Below are 21,617 nucleotides of genomic sequence, written 5' to 3'. Positions count from 1 at the left end.
GGGTTAAAAATATTTAAAAAATACTAATAATTATAGTTTGCAAATTATGTGTCTGCGCTGTCTAGAGCTCGACAGAGTAACCGTGTAATACCCTTCCATATCAGTAGGTGGCAGCCTGTGGCTAATTGCTTTGTAGATGTTGGAAACAGCGGGAGGCAGTGTGCAGGTAAAAAGGTGTATAATGCTTAAACTGAAAATAAACAAAAGCTGAGTGCCCTTAAGAAAAGGTATTGAAGCTTAGGGAAGGCTATGCAGAACGAAACTACAACTGAACTGGCTAAAAAGTAAACAAAAACAGAATGCTGTACGACAGCAAAGACTTACTGTGGAGCAGAGACAATATACATCTGAACATGATATGACAATCAACAATGTCCCCACAAAGAAGGATAAAAACAACTGAAATATTCTTGATTGCTAAAACAAAGTAAGTACGGGAAATATCGCTCAAAGGAAGACATGAAACTGCTAAACGAAAATAACAAGAGAAAAAGCCACCAAAATAGGAGCACAAGATAAGAACTAAAACACTGAACACAGGAAAACAGCAAAAAAAGTGAAAATAAGTCAGGGTGTGATGTGTCAGGTGGGGACAGTACACCTACTTTGAAACAAGAGCTATAGTGATGCATGCTTGCTTATACTTTAAAGTTATATCCAACAATTGCGACAACGACTTTTTACTGTCAACCGAGTGTCTTTTTTTTAATGATTTCTGCAGATGGTGTGCCTCCGCATTATTTCAACGCAAAAAATGTGCCTTTGCTCAAAAAAAGGTTGAAAAACACTACTTTAACTTAACTCAGGACCTTCGCACTAACACCTCTGCCTCCATGAAGCCCAGAGATCCAACAGTTTTTTCAAATAGATAAACACAAATACGTTTTTATTTCCATTGAGGTAAAAAATGACAGTACAGTGAGACCATAATGTTTTCACTAAGGAAGAACTTTGTGTGTAGTCCATACCATTTTTTCCCCTCCCACTTAAGCCCTTTTGTCCCGTGTAGTACTTGACTAAAGTAACAAGTTGTGTTGGGTAAAGAATGCAAAAGTGGAGCATGGGTGATTCGTACACGTGTAATATGTTGGCTCTCATCTTTCAAATAGATTTTTGAAGACTGGCCCAATCTCCTGGATCATGTCCGTGGTGGTTGTGGACCTGCCGTGTCGCTGGAACGCTTGTTTGTTGCACTGTCTGGTGAGTGAGGACGCCCCCATTGCTGCAACCACTGATGGGTTCACACTGCAGGAGGACAACAATAATGACATTGCTTGATTAACATCTGGTAAACCATTATGTTGACGTTAAGAATGTTATGAACCAAATTTGGTACTTTAAAGTAAAACCAGGTGAGTTTTCTCAACTAATCAGAAAAAGAATGACTATAATGGAAATGTAAGAAAAGTATATTATATTGGTATTTAATTTGTATATATGTTTTTTTTTACAATACATACTTAAAGACCATTTTAAAAATATATTAGTAAAAAGCAATCCCGACAGGGACATGCGGTAGGAAATGAATGGATGCATCGGTATGTTTTTTTTTTTTAATTCTAATGCTTTATATTAATATCATACAAATTCAATCCCTCGTTTATCCCCGGTAATTAGTTCCGGATATGACCGCGATGAACAAATATCCACCAAATAGGTATCATTAATTATAAATCCAATATTTTCACAGCTGGCGCATAAAAACCCTGTTTGAAAACTTCGAAATGCATTTTTTTTCAACATGATGAAAGCCTTTTAAACATGGGATAACACTTTTTAGTCACCTTTTAAGCCAATATTGTAATGCTGCTTGAGGCTGAGCCAATCAGTGGCCATGTACTTATTAACAGGGTAATCTGATTGGTTTGGTCTCTAGTGGTCAATACTACTATAGAATTAATATTTCAGTGTATTTAGCCATGTTATGCTTGAAAAAAGGCTTAATTTAGGCCCCACCCCGCCCCAATTTTTTTTAATATGCTTTGGGAAAATACATATCCCCCTAAAAATCTGGGAAGTAGTGAAGCCGCAATTTATTTCATAACCATATTCTATATGTTATTTTTATTATTCACAGTAGTTAATAAAATACAGAAAATATCACATTTTTATAGCACTTTTCCAGAGACAGTATGCAAAGACACTAATGAACTTAAACTGGAATAGATATAATAGTAAAGTGAAGTGAATTATATTTATATAGCGCTTTTCTCTAGTGACTCGAAGCGCTTTACATAGTGAAACCCAATATCTAAGTTACATTTAAACAAACCAGTGTGGGTGGCACTGGCAGCAGGTGGGTAAGTGTCTTGCCCAAGGACACAACGGCAGTGACTAGGATGGCGGAAGCGTGGATCGAACCTGGAACCCTCAAGTTGCTGGCATGGCCACTCTACCAGCCGAGCTATACTGCCCATAATGTATACTAATAGTCTTTATTAATAACATTATACCAGTATGAAATAAAAAGTATAATTTTTAGAATATAAAAAAATATATATTTTTATACTTTTATGACAGTAATAATAAATAATACATTGCATATACAGTTGATAAAGGTTTTTATGATGGCATGTGAGAGTTTGACTCTGGAATATATATTTTTTCCTCTGCATCCAATGTGAAAATGTAAACAAATTGGAGTTACGCACAGTCTTAAAATGCATTGATTTCTATATTTCACTGTATTACACTAAGATGCAGGATTCCTAAATGTTAATTTATCCAAATCAATCAATTATAAGTAAAGTATAATGTGTTCTAATCAGTGTATTACCCTGTGATGAGTCCTGCTTGAGAGGCAGCGTGGGCCCAGTGTGCCAGCACACCAGCAGAACCAGACAGAAGATCCCCCTGTCCTCCACATCGCCTCGCGCTACCCTCTGTGCTGCAAGTAACAACTGCAAACACCGCTTTCCATCAGATGCAAACAATCGTTAATAACATCTCACGGGGCGTAAACAAACCAGTGCTGCCGTCCGCAATGAGATCCTGCTCTCCTTTGAGCAGCACGGTGATGTTTCCCATGGCTTCGCTGAGCTGCAGGACGTTACTACGGTGATCGCCGCCGTCCACAGGCTTATGTTGCTTAGAAAAGGAAAAAAGAAAAGACAACAACGCACGTGAGCATGATGACACGCTGTAATGACAAGATTGGAAACTCACCAGCGTCTCATAGAGTCGTGTGAACTCCATGAAGTTGGGCGTGAGGATGCCTTTCTGGTAGCCTTGAATAACGGACGGATGCTTTGTGACCAGCCATAAGCCGTCCTGTCATACGCAAACAACCCACACGCAAACAGTGAGCAGGAGTAGCACTTTGTAAACACGGAAGATGAAATCAAATACTCACAGCGTCGATGATTATTGGTATATCTCTAGCTTTAGACTTCTCTATCACTTCCTATATTTAAAAAACAAAAACAAAACAGTGTTTATAAACATATCATAGCCCTGAAAGAACACTATAATATGCATGCCAGACCACTAGTGCGTAATGTGACTTTGAAAAGCAGGGGTGTTCTAATTTTTTCCACCAAAGGCTGCATACAGAAAAAATATGGCGCAGTGTACTTTGAGTTACTTCACATTTGTGTTTGTAAATAAACATACATTTTAATGTAGCTCAAGATATTCTAAGCAGGTATAGATTGTTGACTTATATACAAAGTAGCGCTGTGAATCTTTGGGTGTCCCACGATTTGATTCAATATCGATTCATAGAGTCACGATTCGATTCAAAATTGATTTTTTTTTTCAATTCCACACGATTCCCGATTCAAAAACGATTTTTTCCCGATTCAAAAGGATTCTCTATTCATTCAACACATAGGATTTCAGCAGGATCTACCCCAGTCTGCTGACATGCAAGCGGAGTAGTATATTTTTGTAAAAAGCTTTAATAATTGGTAAGGACAATGTTTTATTAACTGATTGCAATAATGTAAATTTGTTTTAACTATTAAACGAACCAAAAATATGACTTATTTTATCTTTGTGAAAACATTGGACACCGTGTGTTGTCAAGCTTATGAGATGCGATGCAAGTGTAAGCCACTGTGACACTATTGTTCTTTTTTTTTTAGTTTTTATAAATGTCTAATGATAATGTCAATGAGGGATTTTTAATCACTGCTGTGTTGAAATTATAACTAATATTGATACTGTTGTTGATAATATTAATTTTTGTTTCACTACTTTTGGTTTGTTCTGTGTCGTGTTTGTGTCTCTTCTCTGTTTATTGCAGTTCTGGAGTGTGGCTATGTCAGGTTTGGTTTTGGAATTGGATTGCATTTTTTGTTGTTTTGATAAATCAAAAAAAAAATTCTGAATCGCACAACGTGAGAATCACGATTCGAATTCGAATCTATTTTTTCGCACACCCCTAATAAAAAGCAGCCGTTAATACATTTTTCACTATATAAAATGTTCATTAATAAATTTCCTGAACATCCAAATACTATAAAGGTTGTCGCACACATATCCATACATTGGAAAAGTAAACATTTTTATACGAAAACCATGTTTTCTGTTAAAGGCATTTGCAACCGTGTGACTGCTTCCTGAACCAGCATTTCACGATGATTTCAATTTGTTGCTCTTTGTTCAAATGCCTTTTCTAGGGCAGGGCTATTCAACTGATAGCCAGAGAATGACTACATACCGCAGACGCACTAACTCCTGCAGTCCTGGGTTCAATTCCAGGCTGAGGATCTTTCTGTGTGGAGTTTGCATGTTCTCCCCGTGAATGCGTGGGTTCCCTCCGGATACTCCGGCTTCCTCCCACCTCCAAAGACATGCACCAGGGGATAGGTTGATTGGCAACACTAAATTGGCCCCAGTGTGTGAATGTGAGTGTGAATGTTGTCTGTCTATCTGTGTTGGCCCTGCGATAAGGTGGCGACTTGTCCAGGGTGTACCCCGCCTTCCGCCCAATTGTAGCTGAGATAGGCGCCAGCGCCCCCCGTGACCCCGAAAGGGAATAAGCGGTAGAAAATGGATGGATGGATGGATGGACTACATACCGCCCCCCCAGTTTAGTTCAAAACTTGGGAGGCAAACTTTTGTGTTGCAAAAATCCCTAAAAAACACTCAAATGCTCTTGTAGTATAGAGAGACGTGGACCACTGTAAACACATTGGCAGATCCTTGCGTTTACATTCTAACTTTGCCACTAAACAGACACTGGGGCCCAAATTTTGATTTACGCAACCAAGGTGTTCCTCAAGGCACCCATTTAAGCCCTCTTGATTTAGGCAATTGTATATTTTCCCCGTAAAGTGATTTATGGAACTATGGTGTATTTACTTCAGTTACATTCAGTAGTTATTGTTCAACTTCTTTAGTTATACTAGTGGCGTTCCTTAAGGATCCATTTTAGGTCCTCTGTTTTTCATCATTCTAGCTATTTAATGGGTGGCTTGCGAGTTCAGTTCAAAAAACATGTCAGAGACTCACATTTCTACAGAAAGTACCTAAAAACAGCGGAGCGTTCCTGTAACTCTGACAAAATAAAATGACCAAAATTAAATGTCAACTGTAGGTTCTCCAGAATGTACAAAATAAGATTAATATTGAAGAGAGAAGTGCAGCCCAGTGGTCCTTACTTAGCTCCTTGCAAATATGTACTCCAAAACAATTTAGTTGAATATTCTTGTTTCAGGGTATCTAAAATGTAAAAAATTAAATGCTGAAAACAGTATGTACAAAAACGTATTGGACACACTGTATAAATATTATAAAGGTCAATACATTTTTCTTTTTTTCCCCTTACAAAAAAATGAATGGATGGGTTACTAGATGTCTATTCTATAATTGTAAAAAAAAACACCAAAAAAAACCAATGTGTTTTAATAGTAAATTTAAAGCATTTATTTATAGTTATATTTGCAGTTTTCTTTAAATTTTCCTTGAATATCCAAAGTGAGGCAAATAATACTTTTTTTTTTTAATAGTAAAATATATGTTTTTAATTTTTTCTTTTAGTATGGCTCTAATCAGCCGTGGTAATGTCTTGATGCAGGTCTTTTTTAACTATAAAAACAAGCAACGGACTGCTAATGACTTCCAAAGCAACACTTTGAACACCTTTATTGAAAAGACACACTACATCTAGTCTTTTGAGGATTATTTTTACCCGTTTGAAAGTTTTCTGCACTTGAAACTTGGTTTAAAGTTTTTTTAGGGCCCCCCCCAAAAAAAAACAGCCGAAATGTCAGTTTTCTTCACTGTTTGGGTTGTATAAACAGCAAATGTAAAAGCTATCCTATATATTGACCCAGATATCAGACAAATATTTTTTTCCCCTAAAAAAGTATGAAAATGATGGAGGTCTAGAGATTTGTTATACTTGCAAACCAACAAGTGGCGAAAAAATCATTTAAACTTTATTTAAATAGCACTTTTCATGCACAGGCTAGTGGCAAAAAATGTGCTTTCTTGACATTAGTAAGGAAAAAATTGAAAATATTGACAACAAAACAAGGCGTTGCATTGTGGGAAAAAATGCCACCTTTGTGGCATCCACACTGGAGATGAACTAAAATTAAAATCTTAAAAATATTGTAAATTTTAAAATCTCAAAATACAATATGAAACATTTTATAATAAATGAATAAAACCTAATGACAATAATAGCAGTAATAATAGCAATAAAAAAATAATGATGTAATAAAATAACTTCCCTCTCTCTTAGTAACTTGTACCCTTGTTTCAAAGGTTTTTAGCAAACAAAGGAGTTTTGATGCCAATTCTCCTAATGCAATGAAGCACAGTTTTTCATTTGAGAAAATATATTGTTTTTAATCCTAATTTACCAAGTGTTATTAAACCATAATTTAAAAAAATATTATATTTTTTTTGTCCTTGAAAAGGAGTCCTTGTCTCAGATCATTTGATTATTCTAGATCTTGTCCATTTAATGGTCTTGTGAGCCACATATATTTAAAGCGTGGGTTTTCGTTAGCCTAAAGAATCACTAAATCCATGCTAATGCTACCAGATGGGCCTCACCTCCATGTTGTGGTTAAAAATGCATAGAAACGTTACGGACCTTGGCGGTTTTTAATAGGAAGTCTTCTCTCCCTAGACCGGGTCCCACAACCAGGCTGTGGAGTCTTGGGAGCCATTTGTCTATCTCCTCCACAGCGTTGGGACTGTCCCTTTTTAAAGAAAATAAAAAAAGGTACACACACACTTAGTATACATGCATGCAACACAACACTCAACAATGAAACCTCTAAAGTGATGTGTGTCGCACAATTCTAAATATACCTTTTAAAGTTGCACAAAAATACAGGGGTTTAACTTTCATCATGCATGGTGGATGAAAATTGTGGCGCTAACCATAGGACAGGAATTTATTACGTCTCTGTCCTGGCTGTTCAGTACAATATGGCCATAGCAACAATAAGTCAACAATACTAAAAGACAATGTATTCAACAGTATGCTGCTTTTAATCAGTTTTTTTTTTGCTGTGTCAGTAGTCATATTTGTTACACACTTCATTTACAGTTTTTGTTTTATTTGATTTAAAAATATATATATCATGAATTCCTTATGCTAGGTGACTTTATCTCACATAAGCATCGTCTAATAGAGATGTAAATTTTACAACTTGCGATTCGATTCTTGGGGTGACGATTGTATTCAGAATCAATTCTTTATTTAACATGATTCTCACAATATATTTTTTGGCATATAAATCACAATACATGTTTTACCAAACCGGTCATCTTAGCTGCTAATGTATATGCAGCGGAAAAGCAAAATATCACTTCAAAAACTGTTTTTAAAAATGTATTAAAAATAAATAAATTGAAACAGTTATAAAAAAATTCTACTTTTGAAAATTATAAATAGATTTAAACTCAAAATAAATAAGACTCGCGATTCAGATGTGACTGTTTTATTAAGCAGCTCAATCCAAGGTAGGGTCGAGAAATTTTTTTGGGGGGGAACGGGGGTCCACTTAATTGTACACTTCAAAATGTTCTACCCTAACTAAGAAATGATCAGATATTTTCAACTGGTTTAAGGTTTTATTACCCTGGAACTGATTATTTTTTACAGGTAAAACTGTATTATTTTAACCATCACTGGTTCAATTTTTTGAGGTACCGCTGCTCTTTTCTATAATCCCGTTCTAAAATACTGCATGGATAAACAGATGTAAATAATATTGTTTGGAACAGGGGTCACCAACCTTTTTGAAACCAAGAGCTATTTCTTGGGTACTGATTGATGCGAAGGGCTACAAGTTTGATACACACTTAAATAAATTGCCAGAAATAGCCAATTTGCTCAATTTACCTTTAACCATATGCTATTATTAATAATTAATTATGTTTATCTTTGTGGAAACACTGATCATCTTAATGATTTCTAACAATAAATATGTATTTTTGATGACATGTTTTAAATAGGTTAAAATACAATCTGCACTTTGTTAGAATATATAACAAATTGGACCAAGCTATATTTCTAACAAAGACAAATCATTATTTCTTCTATATTTTCCAGAACAAAAATTTTAAAAGAAATTCAAAAGACTTTGAAATAAAATTTAAATTTGATTCTACAGATTTTCTAATTTGCCAGAATATTTTTTTTGAATTCTAATCATAATAAGATAAGAAGAAATATTTTACAAATATTCTTCGTCGAAAAAACAGAAGCTAAAATGAAGAATTAAAATGTATTTATTATTCTTTACAATAAAAAAAAAAAAATGTACTTTAACATTGATTTAAATTGTCAGGGAAGAAGAGGAAGGAATTTAAAAGGTAAAAAGGTATATGTGTTTAAAAACCCTAAAATAATTTTTAAGGTTGTATTTTTTCTCTAAAATTGTCTTTCTAAAAGTTATAAGAAGCAAAGTAAAAAAATAAATTAATTTATTTCAACAAGTGAAGACCAAGACTTTAATATATTTTCTTGGATTTTCAAATCCTATTTGAGTTTTGTCTCTCTTAGAATTAAAAATATCGAGCAAAGCGAGACCAGCTTGCTAGTAAATAAATACAATTTAAAAAAACAGAGGCAGCTCACTGGTAAGTGCTGCTATTTGAGCTATTTTTAGAACAGGCCAGCGGGAGACTCATCTGGTCCTGACGGGCGACCTGGTACCCGCGGGCACCGCGTTGGTGACCCCTGGTTTAGAATGTATAATTCTAAACCATGTATAATGTTTGATTGGGGCGTATACTTACAGGACAGGATGCACAATGAGCTCAGGGCTGTAGGATTTTATTACAGCTGCGGCATCTTTGGTGCAGAAGACGTGAGACAAGTCAGCACCCTGTAGGACAGACGCCAAGACACTAAAGTGAAACATAAAAAAAAAAAGGTTAATGTGTTTAAGGTGTTTCCTTACCACTTTGAGTGCAGAGATGGCAGCAAAGTACGGCGCTCCAGTGTAGCTTTGAAGTCAAGATGAGAAACATTAGAGGCCCAAGTCAAACCGTCAATACAGAAACTTGAAACCCAATTAGGGATTGAGTGCAGCATACTCCTGACATCCGCCTATGATCCCGATCCGTCCGTCTTGTCCTTTATGCTTGTGGCCAGACAGCGGCGGGACTATCTTTTTCACCATGGACCGGATGTGCTCTTCCATGACACTGTGGGACGATGAGCCAAGGCTGTGGTGGCGTTCAAACACTGCAGGAATAAAGGGACGTTTAAACACTACGTGAAGAACTAGTACCGTTTCATTGAAGCGACTGAAAGCTCAAACGGCCCTACTTGGTTACAACCAGCAGAGGCGCTGTTAATTCCGTCTGGACGAGTTTGAACATGACTTGAAAATAAATAAGACAAAGTATCCTAATTTCAATAAATTACAATTAGTCATTGTAGGAGACAGTTTATTAAAACTCTACGAATAAATGACAACCTCATTTGTCGAAATGTAATTAAAATAACGTATTACTAATTGGCATTTTTTCACGAAAAAAAAAAAATATATTTTACCGGTATTTATATCCCGCTTAAAGGTTTTGACTTTTAAGTAGTTCTATGCATTCATCCATTTTCTGCCGCTTGTCCCTCTCGAGGTCAGGGTGGTGTGCTGGAGCCTATCCCAGCTGCACTCGGGCGGAAGGCGGGTTACACCATGGACAAGTCGCAACCTCATCACAGGGCCAACACAGATAGACAACATTCACACTCACATTCACACACTCGGGCCAATTTAGTGTTGCCAATCAACCTATCCCCAGGTGCATGTCTTTAAAAGACAAAATCAAGACTCCTTTATAGAATATAAATTAAAATTAAAATATGTTTAGTGCCAAAATGTACAGGATACAGTAAATACAAACTATATATTTTTATCAAATTAAATACAAACACAAGTATAATTATTGATGAATTAAAAAAAAGATCAAGTAAATATTTTTTAACAGAATTCAATAAAATGGAAAAAAAAAGTACATTTACGTTTGTGACTGTTAATCAAAAAGTAAATTCAATAAAAGTAAGTATTTAATCAAATATATACAGGAAAAATAGTACACTAAAAAATTAAATATTGTAAATAAAAAAACAATAATAATGAAGACTACTTAAATTGTGTGACATGGAAAATTGGGCCGACGATAGCGCTTTTAATATTGTTGTTGTATCGTGATAGTGCATGTTGACACATTCTAGCTGCGTCCTGCAAATTTGACAGCAACAAGCCATCAAACACATCCTCAACTCAGAAATCTTTGCCTCCAAATAAACTACATTTCTTACACGTTGGAGGACGAAGAATAACTAAATATGCTACAAAACACACCATAGAAGGATATGCTAACTCCTCAGTTAGATTTCACAAACAAAAGGTGGTCGAATCGATACAAATGTCGACAGTAACTATACCAAATATAGAATCAGTATATAGTCGATTAATTAGAGACATAACAGCGCCTCTGCTGGTTGCAGCTGAGTAGTGCACTCCCATTTTTTAAGCCTCAATTGATTTAAGACACAATGAATAAAATGAGGGAACCTTGATGATTGCATCAAAAATCCTTTAAGAACTTTCTAAAAAAACCTTGTTGAAGTCCCGCCAATACCTATCAATACCTAATGCCTGAGGGTCCGAGCTCAGCAGGTGACCCTGTTGAGACAAACTGTCTGTCTGTGGGGAGGATTGGCGGTGTGCACACAGCGGCGATGTTTTGGAGAACACTTGAGCTGGAGCGGTCTTTGCCGGGGCGGGTGCAACCGTCGCCGCCACAGAGCCAGGTCGAGCCGAGATGTTGGCGAACATCTGGCCGAGCATCTGGAGCATGTGCAGCTCCCTGGCGTGCTCCGCCTCCCGCCGATGGTCCTCGGCCTGCAGGCGGCGCTCCTCCATGCGGTAGAAGTTGTCCTCGGCCTGGGCGCTCTGCTTTAGGAACTGCTCCATTACCCTTTCCACGGGGAAGTTTGCGCGGCGCCGCTTTCGCTGCTTAGGAGTGGAGGCGGGGCAGTGACTTGCCAATTGGCTGCTGTTGTGCGGCCTTTCTAAGGTACCTGAAATGGATGACAGATAAGTGATTACATTACAGAGCTTCACTTCTAGAGTACAGTTAACTTCTTATGCTAGAGCTAGTGTAACTAATGCCTGCTAGCTAAGGCGTGCAATTGTTTTGTTAACTTCATGCTAAATTTAGTTGCGCGTTGACACAATAACACAACATTAGTGAAGTGAAGTTAATTATATTTATATAGCGCTTTTCTCAAGTGACTCAAAGCGCTTTACATAGTGACACCCAATATCTAAGTTACATTTAAACCAGTGTGGGTGGCACTGAGAGCAGGTGGGTAAAGTGTCTTGCCCAAGGACACAACGGCAGTAACTAGGATGGCACAAGCGGGAATCGAACCTGCAACCCTCAAGTTGCTGGCACGGCCACTCTACCAACCGAGCTATGCCGCCCCATTACATTAGGTGTGTTTCCGTGGACTGGTTAATGCATATTTAGCTACGGGGGAAATATTTCAATATATTTTTAATACCTTCTACTGTGTTCGCGACAAGTTGACTTGCTAGCGCGTTTGTTAGCCGCGAGGCATATCAGTTGTATATATAGTACACTCTTATTTTTAAATATCTAAGTGCCGTTATTAAAGCTAGCTAGCCTGAGGTAGACAGGCTAGCTAATTGGACTTATGGCTGTTTGAAGGGATCTTGAGGAGCCATTAAAAAAACGGCTTCTTATAATAGATTTTTTTTTAATTAGGAAGAAATCTCTAGTAGCATTTATAAGATAAGATGAGATGTGGATCAGAATTATTTAGATGTTTACCAATGTTAGTCTATAGGCTAGGCCTATAGACCAGGGGTCGGCAACCCACGGTTCTAGAGCCGCATCTATAGCGCCGCCCTAGTGGCTCTCTGGAGCTTTTTCAAAAATGTATGAAAAATGGAAAAAGATGAGGGGAAAAATATATTTTTTGTTTTAATATAGTTTCTGTAGGAGGACAAACATGACACAAACCTCCCTAATTGTTATAAAGCACACTGTTTTTATTAAACATGCTTCACTGATTTGAGTATTTGGCGAGCGCCGTTTTGTCCTACTTATCTTGGCGGTCCTTGAACTCACCGTAGTTTGTTTACATGTATAACTTTCTCCGATGTTCGAAGACGTGTTTAATGCCACTTCCTTTTCTGTCTCATTTTGTCCACCAAACATTTAACATTGTGCATGAATGCACACAAGTGAGTTTTGTTGACGTTATTCACTTGTGTGGAGTGCTAATCGGACCTATTTGGTCACTGCATGACTGCAAGCTAATTGATGCTAACGTGCTATTTAGGCTAGCTGTATGTACATATTGCATCGTTATGCCTCATTTGTAGCTATATTTGAGCTCATTTAGTTTCCTTTAAGTCCTTTTAATTCAATTTATATCTCATGGCACACTATCTGTATGTAATATGGCTGTTATTTTTTTGCGGCTTCAGACATATTTGTTTTTGTATTTTTGGTCCAATATGGCTTTTTCAACATTTTAGGTTGCCGACCCCTGCTTTACACTAATATACGGTTGGGAGAGTGGCCGTGTCAGTAACCTGAGAGTTCCTGGTTCGATCCCCACCTTCTACCAACTTAGTCATGTCTGTTGCGTCCTTAAGGAAGACCCTTCAAATTCACCCTTGCTCCTAATAGGTCGTGGTTAGGGCCTTGCATCGCAGCTCCCGCCATCAGTGTGTGAATCCATCCATCCATCCATCCAACCATCCATTTTCTACCGCTTATTCCCTTTCGGGGTCGCGGGGGGCGCTGGCGCCTATCTCAGCTACAATCGGGCGGAAGGCAGGGTACACCCTGGACAAGTCGCCACCTCATCGCAGGGCCAACACAGATAGACAGACAACATTCACACACTAGGGCCAATTTAGTGTTGCCAATCAACCTATCCCCAGGTGCATGTCTTTGGAAGTGTGTGTGAATGGGTGAATGTGGAAATAGCATCAAAGCCCTTTGGGTACCTTCAAGGTAGAAAAGCGCTATACAAGTATAACCCATTTACAATACAGCTTATATTCACCTGGCATCACGTCCGGCTCATTAAGTGTTACTGTAGACCAAGGGAGTCAAATATACGGTCCGTGGGCCGTAGCAGGCCCGCTAAAAGGTTTTATCCATCCTGCGGGATGAGTTTGTTAAGTATAAAAAATTAGCCGAAATTTTTTAATAAAATAAACAGCTGTTTTAAGTGTGTCCACTAGATATCGCAATAGCAATTATTTGTATCCTTGTAGATGATGCTACATATATAAAAATAAAAATAAACGTGCACCAGTTGAGGAAAATTAGTAAGCTACATAAATAACATCCTGTATTTTTATTTTGATATTGTTTTATCTTGATAGATTGAAAATTATAACCAATGAGTTGAATGATGAACATTTTCACATAACTTATTCAGAAAGTATAAATAACGACAAATAAAGGTAGAATACTAATAACCGCAACATGTATGTGTGAAAAAAAAACCAACAACATTATGATTTGTACATTTTCAGAATGTGCTTATTCTATTTTTACTCAAAGACAACAATCTAAAGTTGTCTTTATAATTAAGTTATCGTGCTGTGATTTTACCAGTCTGGCCCACTTGGGAGTACATTTTTCTCCATGTGGCCCCCCCATCTAAAATGAGTTTGACACCCCTGCTGTAGACTATGATCTGAGTGGCATTTTGCCTTTCTCAAAGAAAAATGACCTATGCTTGCATTGATTTAGTCTGGATAAAAGGCTAAAAGTTTATTCAGAGTTCTTCGAGACATAATCAAGAAGGGCAAAGATAATGAAGATTTTACGAAAGAAGAGTGGCACGCACTCCAGTCCGAGGGAGCAGAGTTTGCAGTGATCACTTCTTTAAAAGGTTTATTTGATATACTTTTAATGTTTACTATTCCCCATTCAAGTATTATCTTAATATTATTTGTATTTGCGCTTGTCTCGAAGTTCTAACGTATTTTTACTTCGAGTGTTTCGTAAAGCACCAAAAGAACGCAAATGTGAGCAAAACCTAAAAAGAATTAAGCTTTTACCAAAGGCAACAATCATAAATGAAGCTTTCAGCACATGCACAATGTTGACATCTAATGTTTACAACTTTAACTTAACTATAGTTATATTTTGATAAAGACCGTGAAAAACATGCGTACTTGTAAACGGTGCGTGCAATAACAAGGCAACCAACATGGCTGCAGAGTCTAGACGCAAAGTTAAATCATTAAATGCAACCTTCACCGAGCAAAAACGATACATGATTTATCCAGGAGAGTCTTGATATCAATTTCCTTGGACCAGTCACAGACACATAAGTTTCCATCTGTTTTGTCGTGTAGAATGGCGTCTGGAGCACCAGGTAGCTTGACATGTCTGGGAACGCGACTGACGGATAATCGTTAAGATCACTTGACAAATCGTTTTTTAATATTGTACAGGGATAGATTTAGGAATTACATTAGTTGATATATTAACTTTTTTTGTTTTGTTTTCATTGTAAACTATTAAATAAAATAAATATTAGGATGTGATAAAAATGTAAAAACAAAATGGTATTACCCTAACTGGTGCGTGTAAATGTAATATACTTCACAGAACAACATTGACCCAGAACAGTGAAAACAATTTTGCTGTTTCATTTGACGGATTATTTAGTCTGGTCGCAAGCTTTGGAAATTTTAATATGAATCGGTTCTCATCGTTCACTTAAAAGAGCCATTGAAAAGACTTGATTTGCTCGCAAACGTCACGTTTTTTTTTCACAAGTCAACTCTAGTGCACAGGCGTCAAATTTAAGATCTAATCCGCCAGACCATTTTCATGGCCTGAAAATAACGTGTCAATTAAACACCTCATCTTTCTTGTTAAATGTATTTAATCCTTCAAATTTGACAGAAAAAAATGTGCTGCATACAGATGCATGCATACCTTCTAAAATGTAACAGTATCTTATCATGCCAGAAGGTATTCCAAGCATTTTTTTGTTATCATAAATAAATCCCTAAATATCTGCTTGTCACATTGCCTTATGATTTCTAAGAAAGATATGTTTGTCAGTAAAAAATATAATATTCAAATGCGTTGTGTGATAACACCACAAGGTGATTATACATTTATGTTAAATTACAGGTAAATATCTATAGAGAGCACTCAAGGGAAACTATAAAAGTGGCCGTTAAAAACAGGTGGCCACGTCACGCAGATTGGGAGCCGTTTTGAGCCAGGCTTTGTGGTGGACGTGGCTGTGACTCGCACGCCCGATGAATGAGAAGTTAATAGTCGCTACGATTCGTTGAGACGGCGAGAAGAGAGCGCGCTGAACGTTTGACAACAAATGAGGGATGTTATGACTTGTATTGCGAACGTAAGTGTAGTACATACGACACCGCCTGCCCTGTATTTAAACAACCACAGGCCAGCAGGTTTGTTTATTGCTGATATTTATTATATTATTTAAGTTGAATATCATGAAAGAAAGCAATTCATATTGCAGCAAGCTAATTCCAAAAAGAGTTAATTCAGTAATATCAACTGAGACTCAATCTGTCATTATCATGCATTATTGCAGCAACTTTTAATATTAGTCGGTCCCCCCAGGGTTTCGCTGACTTTTTTGTGAATATCATAACCTAAAATCCCAGAATTTGCGGCAGCTTTAACAGAAAGTTGCGATTTTATGAATTTAGTATTAATGTTTTAACACTAACGAAAGTTTGTAAGTATTTGATCAGACGTGGCCATATCTGCTATGTGGTCCTGTATGAAGACGAGCTTGACACGGCTAATGTCAACATACAGTTGTGGTCAAAAGTTTACATAATGACATAAGAACATAATGTCAAGGCTGTCTTGAGTTTCCAATAATTTCTACAACTCGTATTTTTGGGGAAAGAGTGATTGGAGCACATACTTGTTGGTCACAAAAAACATTCATGAAGTTTGGTTCTTTTATTAATTTATTACGGGTCTACTGAAAATGTGACCAAATCTGCTGGGTCAAAAGTATACATACAGCAATGTTAATATTTGGTTACATGTCCCTTGGCAAGTTTCACTGCAATAAGGCGCTTTTGGTAGCCATCCACAAGATTCTGGTTGAATTTTTGACCACTCCTCTCGACAAAATTGGTGCAGTTCAGTTAAATTTGTTGGTTTTATAACATGGATGTGTTTCTTCAGCATTGTCCACACTTTTAAGTCAGGAATTTGGGAAGGCCATTCTAAAACCTTAAAGGCCTACTGAAATGAGATTTTCTTGTTTAAACGGGGATAGCAGATCCATTCTATGTGTCATACTTGATCATTTCGCGATATTGCCATATTTTTGCTGAAAGCATTTAGTAGAGAACATCGACAATAAAGTTCAATTTTTGGTAGCTAACAGAAAAGCCTTGCCTTTACCGGAAGTCGCAGACGATGACGTCGCCCGTTGATGGCTCCTCACATCCTCACATTGTTTTTTAATGGGAGCCTCCAACAAAAAGAGCTATTCGGACCGAGAAAACGACAATTTCCCCATTAATTTCAGCAACGATGAAAGATTTGTGTTTGAGGATATTGATAGCGACGGACTAGAAAAAAAAACAAAAAACGCGATTGCATTGGGACGGATTCAGATGTTTTTAGACCCATTTCCTAGGATAATTCTGGGAAATCGCTTATCTTTCTATTGTGTTGCTAGCGTTTTAGTGAGTTTAATATTACCTGATAGTCGGAAGTGTGTATCTACGGGTGTGTTGACGCCATGTGTCTGATGAAAGTTGACGGCAGCTGTACCGACTGCACAAGCTCAGCTGATCTCCGGTAATTGGCGACTTTTTACCACAATTTTCTCACCGAAAACTGCTGGTTGACAAGTGGTCGGGATCCATGCTCGCTTGACCGCTCTGCTCCATAGTAAATTTTCACCTCCGGGAATTTTAAACAAGGAATCACCGTGTGTTTGTGTGGCTAAAGGATAAAGCTTCCCACCTCCATCTTTCTACTTTGGCTTCTCCATTATTAATTGAACAAATTGCAAAGGATTCAGCAACACAGATGTCCAAAATACTGTGTAATTATGCGGTTAAAGCAGACGACTTTTAGCTGTGTGTGTGTGCAGCGCTAATATTTAACAGTCCGTGACGTCAGGCGTACACGTCAGTATTCTGCGACGTTTTCAACAGGACACTTCGCGGGAAATTTAAAATTGCAATTTAGCAAACTAAAAAGGCCGTATTGGCATGTGTTGCAATGTTAATATTTCATCATTGATATATAAACTATCAGACTGCGTGGTCGGTAGTAGTGGGTTTCAATAGGCCTTTAACTGTAGCCTGATTTAGCCATTCCTTTACCGCTTTTGACGTGTGTTTTGGATCATTGTCCTGTTGGAACCCCCAACTGCGCCCAAGAACCAACCTCCGGGCTGATGATTTTAGGTTAGCCTGAAGAATTTGGAGGTAATCCTCATTTTTCATTGTCCCATTTACTCTCTGTAAAGCACCAGTTCCATTGGCAGCAAGACAGGCCCAGAGCATAATACTACCACAACCATGCTTGGCGGTGGGCATGGTGTTCCTGGGATTAAAGGCCTCACCTTTTCTCCTCCAAACATTTTGCTGGGTATTGTGGCCAAACACTACATTTTTGTTTCATCTGACATCACATGGACAAATATAAGACCCTCTGGAGGAAAGTTCTGTAGATGGCTACCAAAAACACCTTGTTGCAGTGAAACTTGCCAAGGGACAAGAAACCAAATATTAAAGGCCTACTGAAACCCACTACAACCGACCACGCAGTCTGATAGTTTATATATCAATGATGAAATCTCAACATTGCAACACATGCCAATACGGCCGGTTTAGTTTACTAAATTGCAATTTTAAATTTCCCGCGATGTATCCTGTTGAAAACGTCGCGGAATGATGACGCGTATATTGACCCGTGCTTGTGACGTTATTGGTTGGAGCGGACATTTCAGCCCAGCACCACTTACAGCTAAAAGTTGTCTCTTTTCATCGCAATTACACAGTATTTTGGACATCTGTGTTACTGAATCTTTTGCAATTTGTTCAATTAATAATGGAGACTATAAAGAAGAATGCTGTTGGTGGAAAGTGGTGGATTGCAGCTGCCGTTGGCAAAACAAACACAGCCGGTGTTTCTTTGTTTGTTGTGAAGCTTTACTATGGAGCAGAGCGGCCAAGCGAAAATGTTTCTCTACCACATGTCAACCAGCAAGTTTTTAGATGAGAAAATTGTGATATTAAGTCGGCTCTTACCGGAGACTTGAGCGGAGTTTGCGTCCTCCTGCAGCAGCTGTCTAAAAGGCAGCTGTGACTTTCTTGGCTCCTCCATGGCTTCCATCAGGGACACTGGCGGTCACAGCAGCCCTCCGACTTTCAGGTATGACTTTATAATCTCACTAAAACACTAGTAACACAATAAGCAGATAAGGGATTTTGCAGAATTATCCTAGTAAATGTGTCTAATAACACCTGAATCGCTCCCACTGCCTTCGTGCTTCACTCTAACTTTCCTTATCCACGAATCTTTCATCCTTGCTCAAATTAATGGGGAAATCGTCGCTTTCTCGGTCCGAATTGCTCTTGCTGCAGGTGGCTATGATTATAAACAATGTGAGGATGTAAGGAGCCCTACAACCCGTGACGTCACGCGCACATCGACTGCTACTTCCGGTACAGGCACAGCTTTTTTATTAGCGACCAAAAATTGCGAACTTTATCGTCGATGTTCTCTACTAAATCCTTTCAGCAAAAATATGGCAATATCCCGAAATGATCAAGTATGATACATAGAATGGACCTGCTATCCCCGTTTAAATAAGAAAATCTCATTTCAGTAGGCTTTTAACATTGCTGTATGTATACTTTTGACCCAGCAGATTTGGTCACATGTTCAGTAGTCCCATAATAAATTCATAAAAGAACCAAACTTCATGAATGTTTTTTTGTGCCAAACAAGAATTTGCTTTAATCACTTTCACAAAAAATAAGAGTGTAGAACTTAATTGGAAACTCAAGACAGCCATGAAGTTTTGTTCTTTACAAGTGTATGTAAACTTTTGACCACAACTGTATGTGGGGACAGCTTGACCCTGGAACTGACAAATGTACTTACTGTTGTTGCCCACTGTGACTTTCACCGGGATGGGGATGGGAACCGTGGGGTACTCCAGCTTGACTTCAGTCTCTGCAGGGAAGGGACAGTCTCCCGTACTCTCTGAGTACACATCCTGAGCATCCTCCGCATCCTCGTCCAAGCCGTCCACGGCCTCCTCCCCGCCGGCCCCGCTGTCTATGAACTCCTGGGGGTCCACCAGGGCGGGCCGGCTGCTGAGGATCCTCTCCATGGTGTCGTAGAACTTGGCGATCCTGTGGTACTGCCTGTTGTTGCGGAGGTTGCCCTCCTTGGCCAGCAAGTATTGCCTCTTCAGGCTCTTAACGCGCACCCTGCATTGCTCCGGCGTCCGCTCGAAGCCCATCGCCGCCAGCCTCCGGGACACGTCGCGGTAGACGAAGCTGTTGCGGAAGTTTCCGTCGAGCGCCTCCTGGACGTCCTGCTCCCCCCAGATGTTCAGCAAGGTCCTCGTCTCCGCGTCCGACCACAGGAAGCCCCGCGTCGTGTTGTTGAGCAGCATAGCCGAACTGCTGTTTGTGATGATGGAGGTCCTCGTCTGTTTTTTTTTTTTTTTTTTTAAACCCCCCCCCCCCCCCCCCGGAGAGGTCGGTGTACCTAAACGACCGATCGTCCGGAAATGTTGTCTATTGTTCAAATATGGGACGTCGAATCTCGCTATCCTAGCTAAACCTGGCCATGTTTATCCTCAGTTTTTTTTTAGGTCGCTCACAAAAATGCCACAAACTGACAAAGGACCAGCTTTCTAAGCAAAGCCCCATTTTGGTACAATTTCCAAAACTGACCTCTGATCGGTCCTCTGGAGGGGAACGGCCTACTTCCACCCGCCCCATGGCTTTAACTTCATGTCTGCCGGGTCCTAAAGCCCACCCTGTCACCAAACTAACAACGTAGAGTAGGGCGTCAAGCTATTAGCATTTATTTTCATTTAGAGAATTTAACACAACACATGCAACATGAGAACATATAACATATAGGCTTCCACTTTACCTTCCCAGTTTAAACTGTACAGGGTGGCGACAATGGACAAAGTGACGCTGACAAACAAAAAGGCAAACGTCTGAATTGGCTGCTGCTGCTGAATGTTGCCATTCATCTTGTTCAAACTGTCAACGATGTAACCCACGGACACACTCTTTATCCACAAAGCTCAGCCGCGGTGAACAACACACTTCTTACCTAAAGTGGCAGTGCGTTTCAACGCGGACAAGTGTACACAAACACGACTGATCATGAGGCTTTTCTTTGCCCACAGCAATACAGGAAGAAGTAGTTCACGATGCCTTTAAGGACGACTCGGAATTATCCAACTCTGCTGTAAACGTGTTGAATTCTGTGTCAAAAAAGATTTAAAAAAAAATACTCCCCTTTTTTCTATAAGGGCAACACAGGAAGAAGTAGTTCACGATGCCTTAAAGGATGACCCGGAATTATCTAACCGTGCTAAAAACGTGTTGCATTCTGTGTCGAAAAGATAAAAATAAAAAAAAACCTCCCCTTTTCTATATTATTTAAGTTGTTTCAGTATATTTTGATGTAAAATGGCAATGCGCATGGTTGAAACTATTAGAGAAAAAAAATAAAACATTTAATGATACATAGTACTAGATACCATTAAACCTATGAAGTGTTCATGACTCTTTGATTGATTGATTGATTGATACTTTTATTAGTAGATTTCACAGTTCAATACATATTCCGTACAATCGACCACTAAATGGTAACACCCGAATAAGTTTTTCAATTTGTTTAAGTCGGGGTCCACGTTATGTACCAGTAAAGTTTTTTTTTTAATTATATTTTGACCAAAACAAGCAGCGATAATTGCAAACAAAACAAATACAAACGTCAATTTAAAATGATTTAAACAATGAAAAAAAATAAATATATATATATATATGTATATATATAAATGATAAATAAATGATCAATGGGTTGCACTTGTATAGCGCTTTTCTACCTTCAAGGTACTC

The 21,617-nt window shown here is 38.4% G+C and overlaps 1 protein-coding gene and 1 long non-coding RNA gene across 4 annotated transcripts; one reads left to right on the top strand and one right to left on the bottom strand.

Annotated features, from left to right (window-relative positions):
- Positions 1-855: 855 nt before the first annotated feature.
- On the bottom strand, positions 856-20,983 carry LOC133557160 (ATP-dependent (S)-NAD(P)H-hydrate dehydratase-like). 3 transcript variants are annotated; one of them, XM_061907407.1, is made up of 11 exons: positions 19,627-20,610; positions 11,075-11,506; positions 9,511-9,661; positions 9,375-9,420; positions 9,211-9,299; positions 7,052-7,160; positions 3,353-3,403; positions 3,166-3,270; positions 2,967-3,087; positions 2,777-2,900; positions 856-1,245 (listed from the first exon to the last, which is right to left on the bottom strand). In XM_061907407.1, exons 1-11 carry the CDS (start codon positions 20,144-20,146, stop codon positions 1,095-1,097), a joined length of 1,899 nt encoding a protein of 632 aa, XP_061763391.1. In that variant the 5' UTR covers positions 20,147-20,610; the 3' UTR covers positions 856-1,094. The 3 variants fall into 3 exon arrangements, with proteins under 3 accessions (XP_061763391.1, XP_061763394.1, XP_061763392.1); XM_061907410.1 differs by lacking the exons at positions 11,075-11,506; positions 19,627-20,610 and adding an exon at positions 20,824-20,983; XM_061907408.1 differs by lacking the exons at positions 11,075-11,506; positions 19,627-20,610 and adding an exon at positions 20,635-20,922.
- On the top strand, positions 7,058-21,276 carry LOC133557166 (uncharacterized). Its single transcript, XR_009807709.1, has 2 exons — positions 7,058-7,183; positions 19,705-21,276. It is a non-coding gene; the product is annotated as an uncharacterized LOC133557166 (long non-coding RNA).
- Positions 21,277-21,617: the final 341 nt, after the last annotated feature.

Source organism: Nerophis ophidion, linkage group LG08 (assembly GCF_033978795.1).
Source record: "Nerophis ophidion isolate RoL-2023_Sa linkage group LG08, RoL_Noph_v1.0, whole genome shotgun sequence".
NCBI lineage: Eukaryota > Metazoa > Chordata > Actinopteri > Syngnathiformes > Syngnathidae > Nerophis > Nerophis ophidion.
The sequence above is the reverse complement of the archived record's forward strand: the minus strand, read 5'-3'. Positions and strand labels throughout refer to the sequence as shown.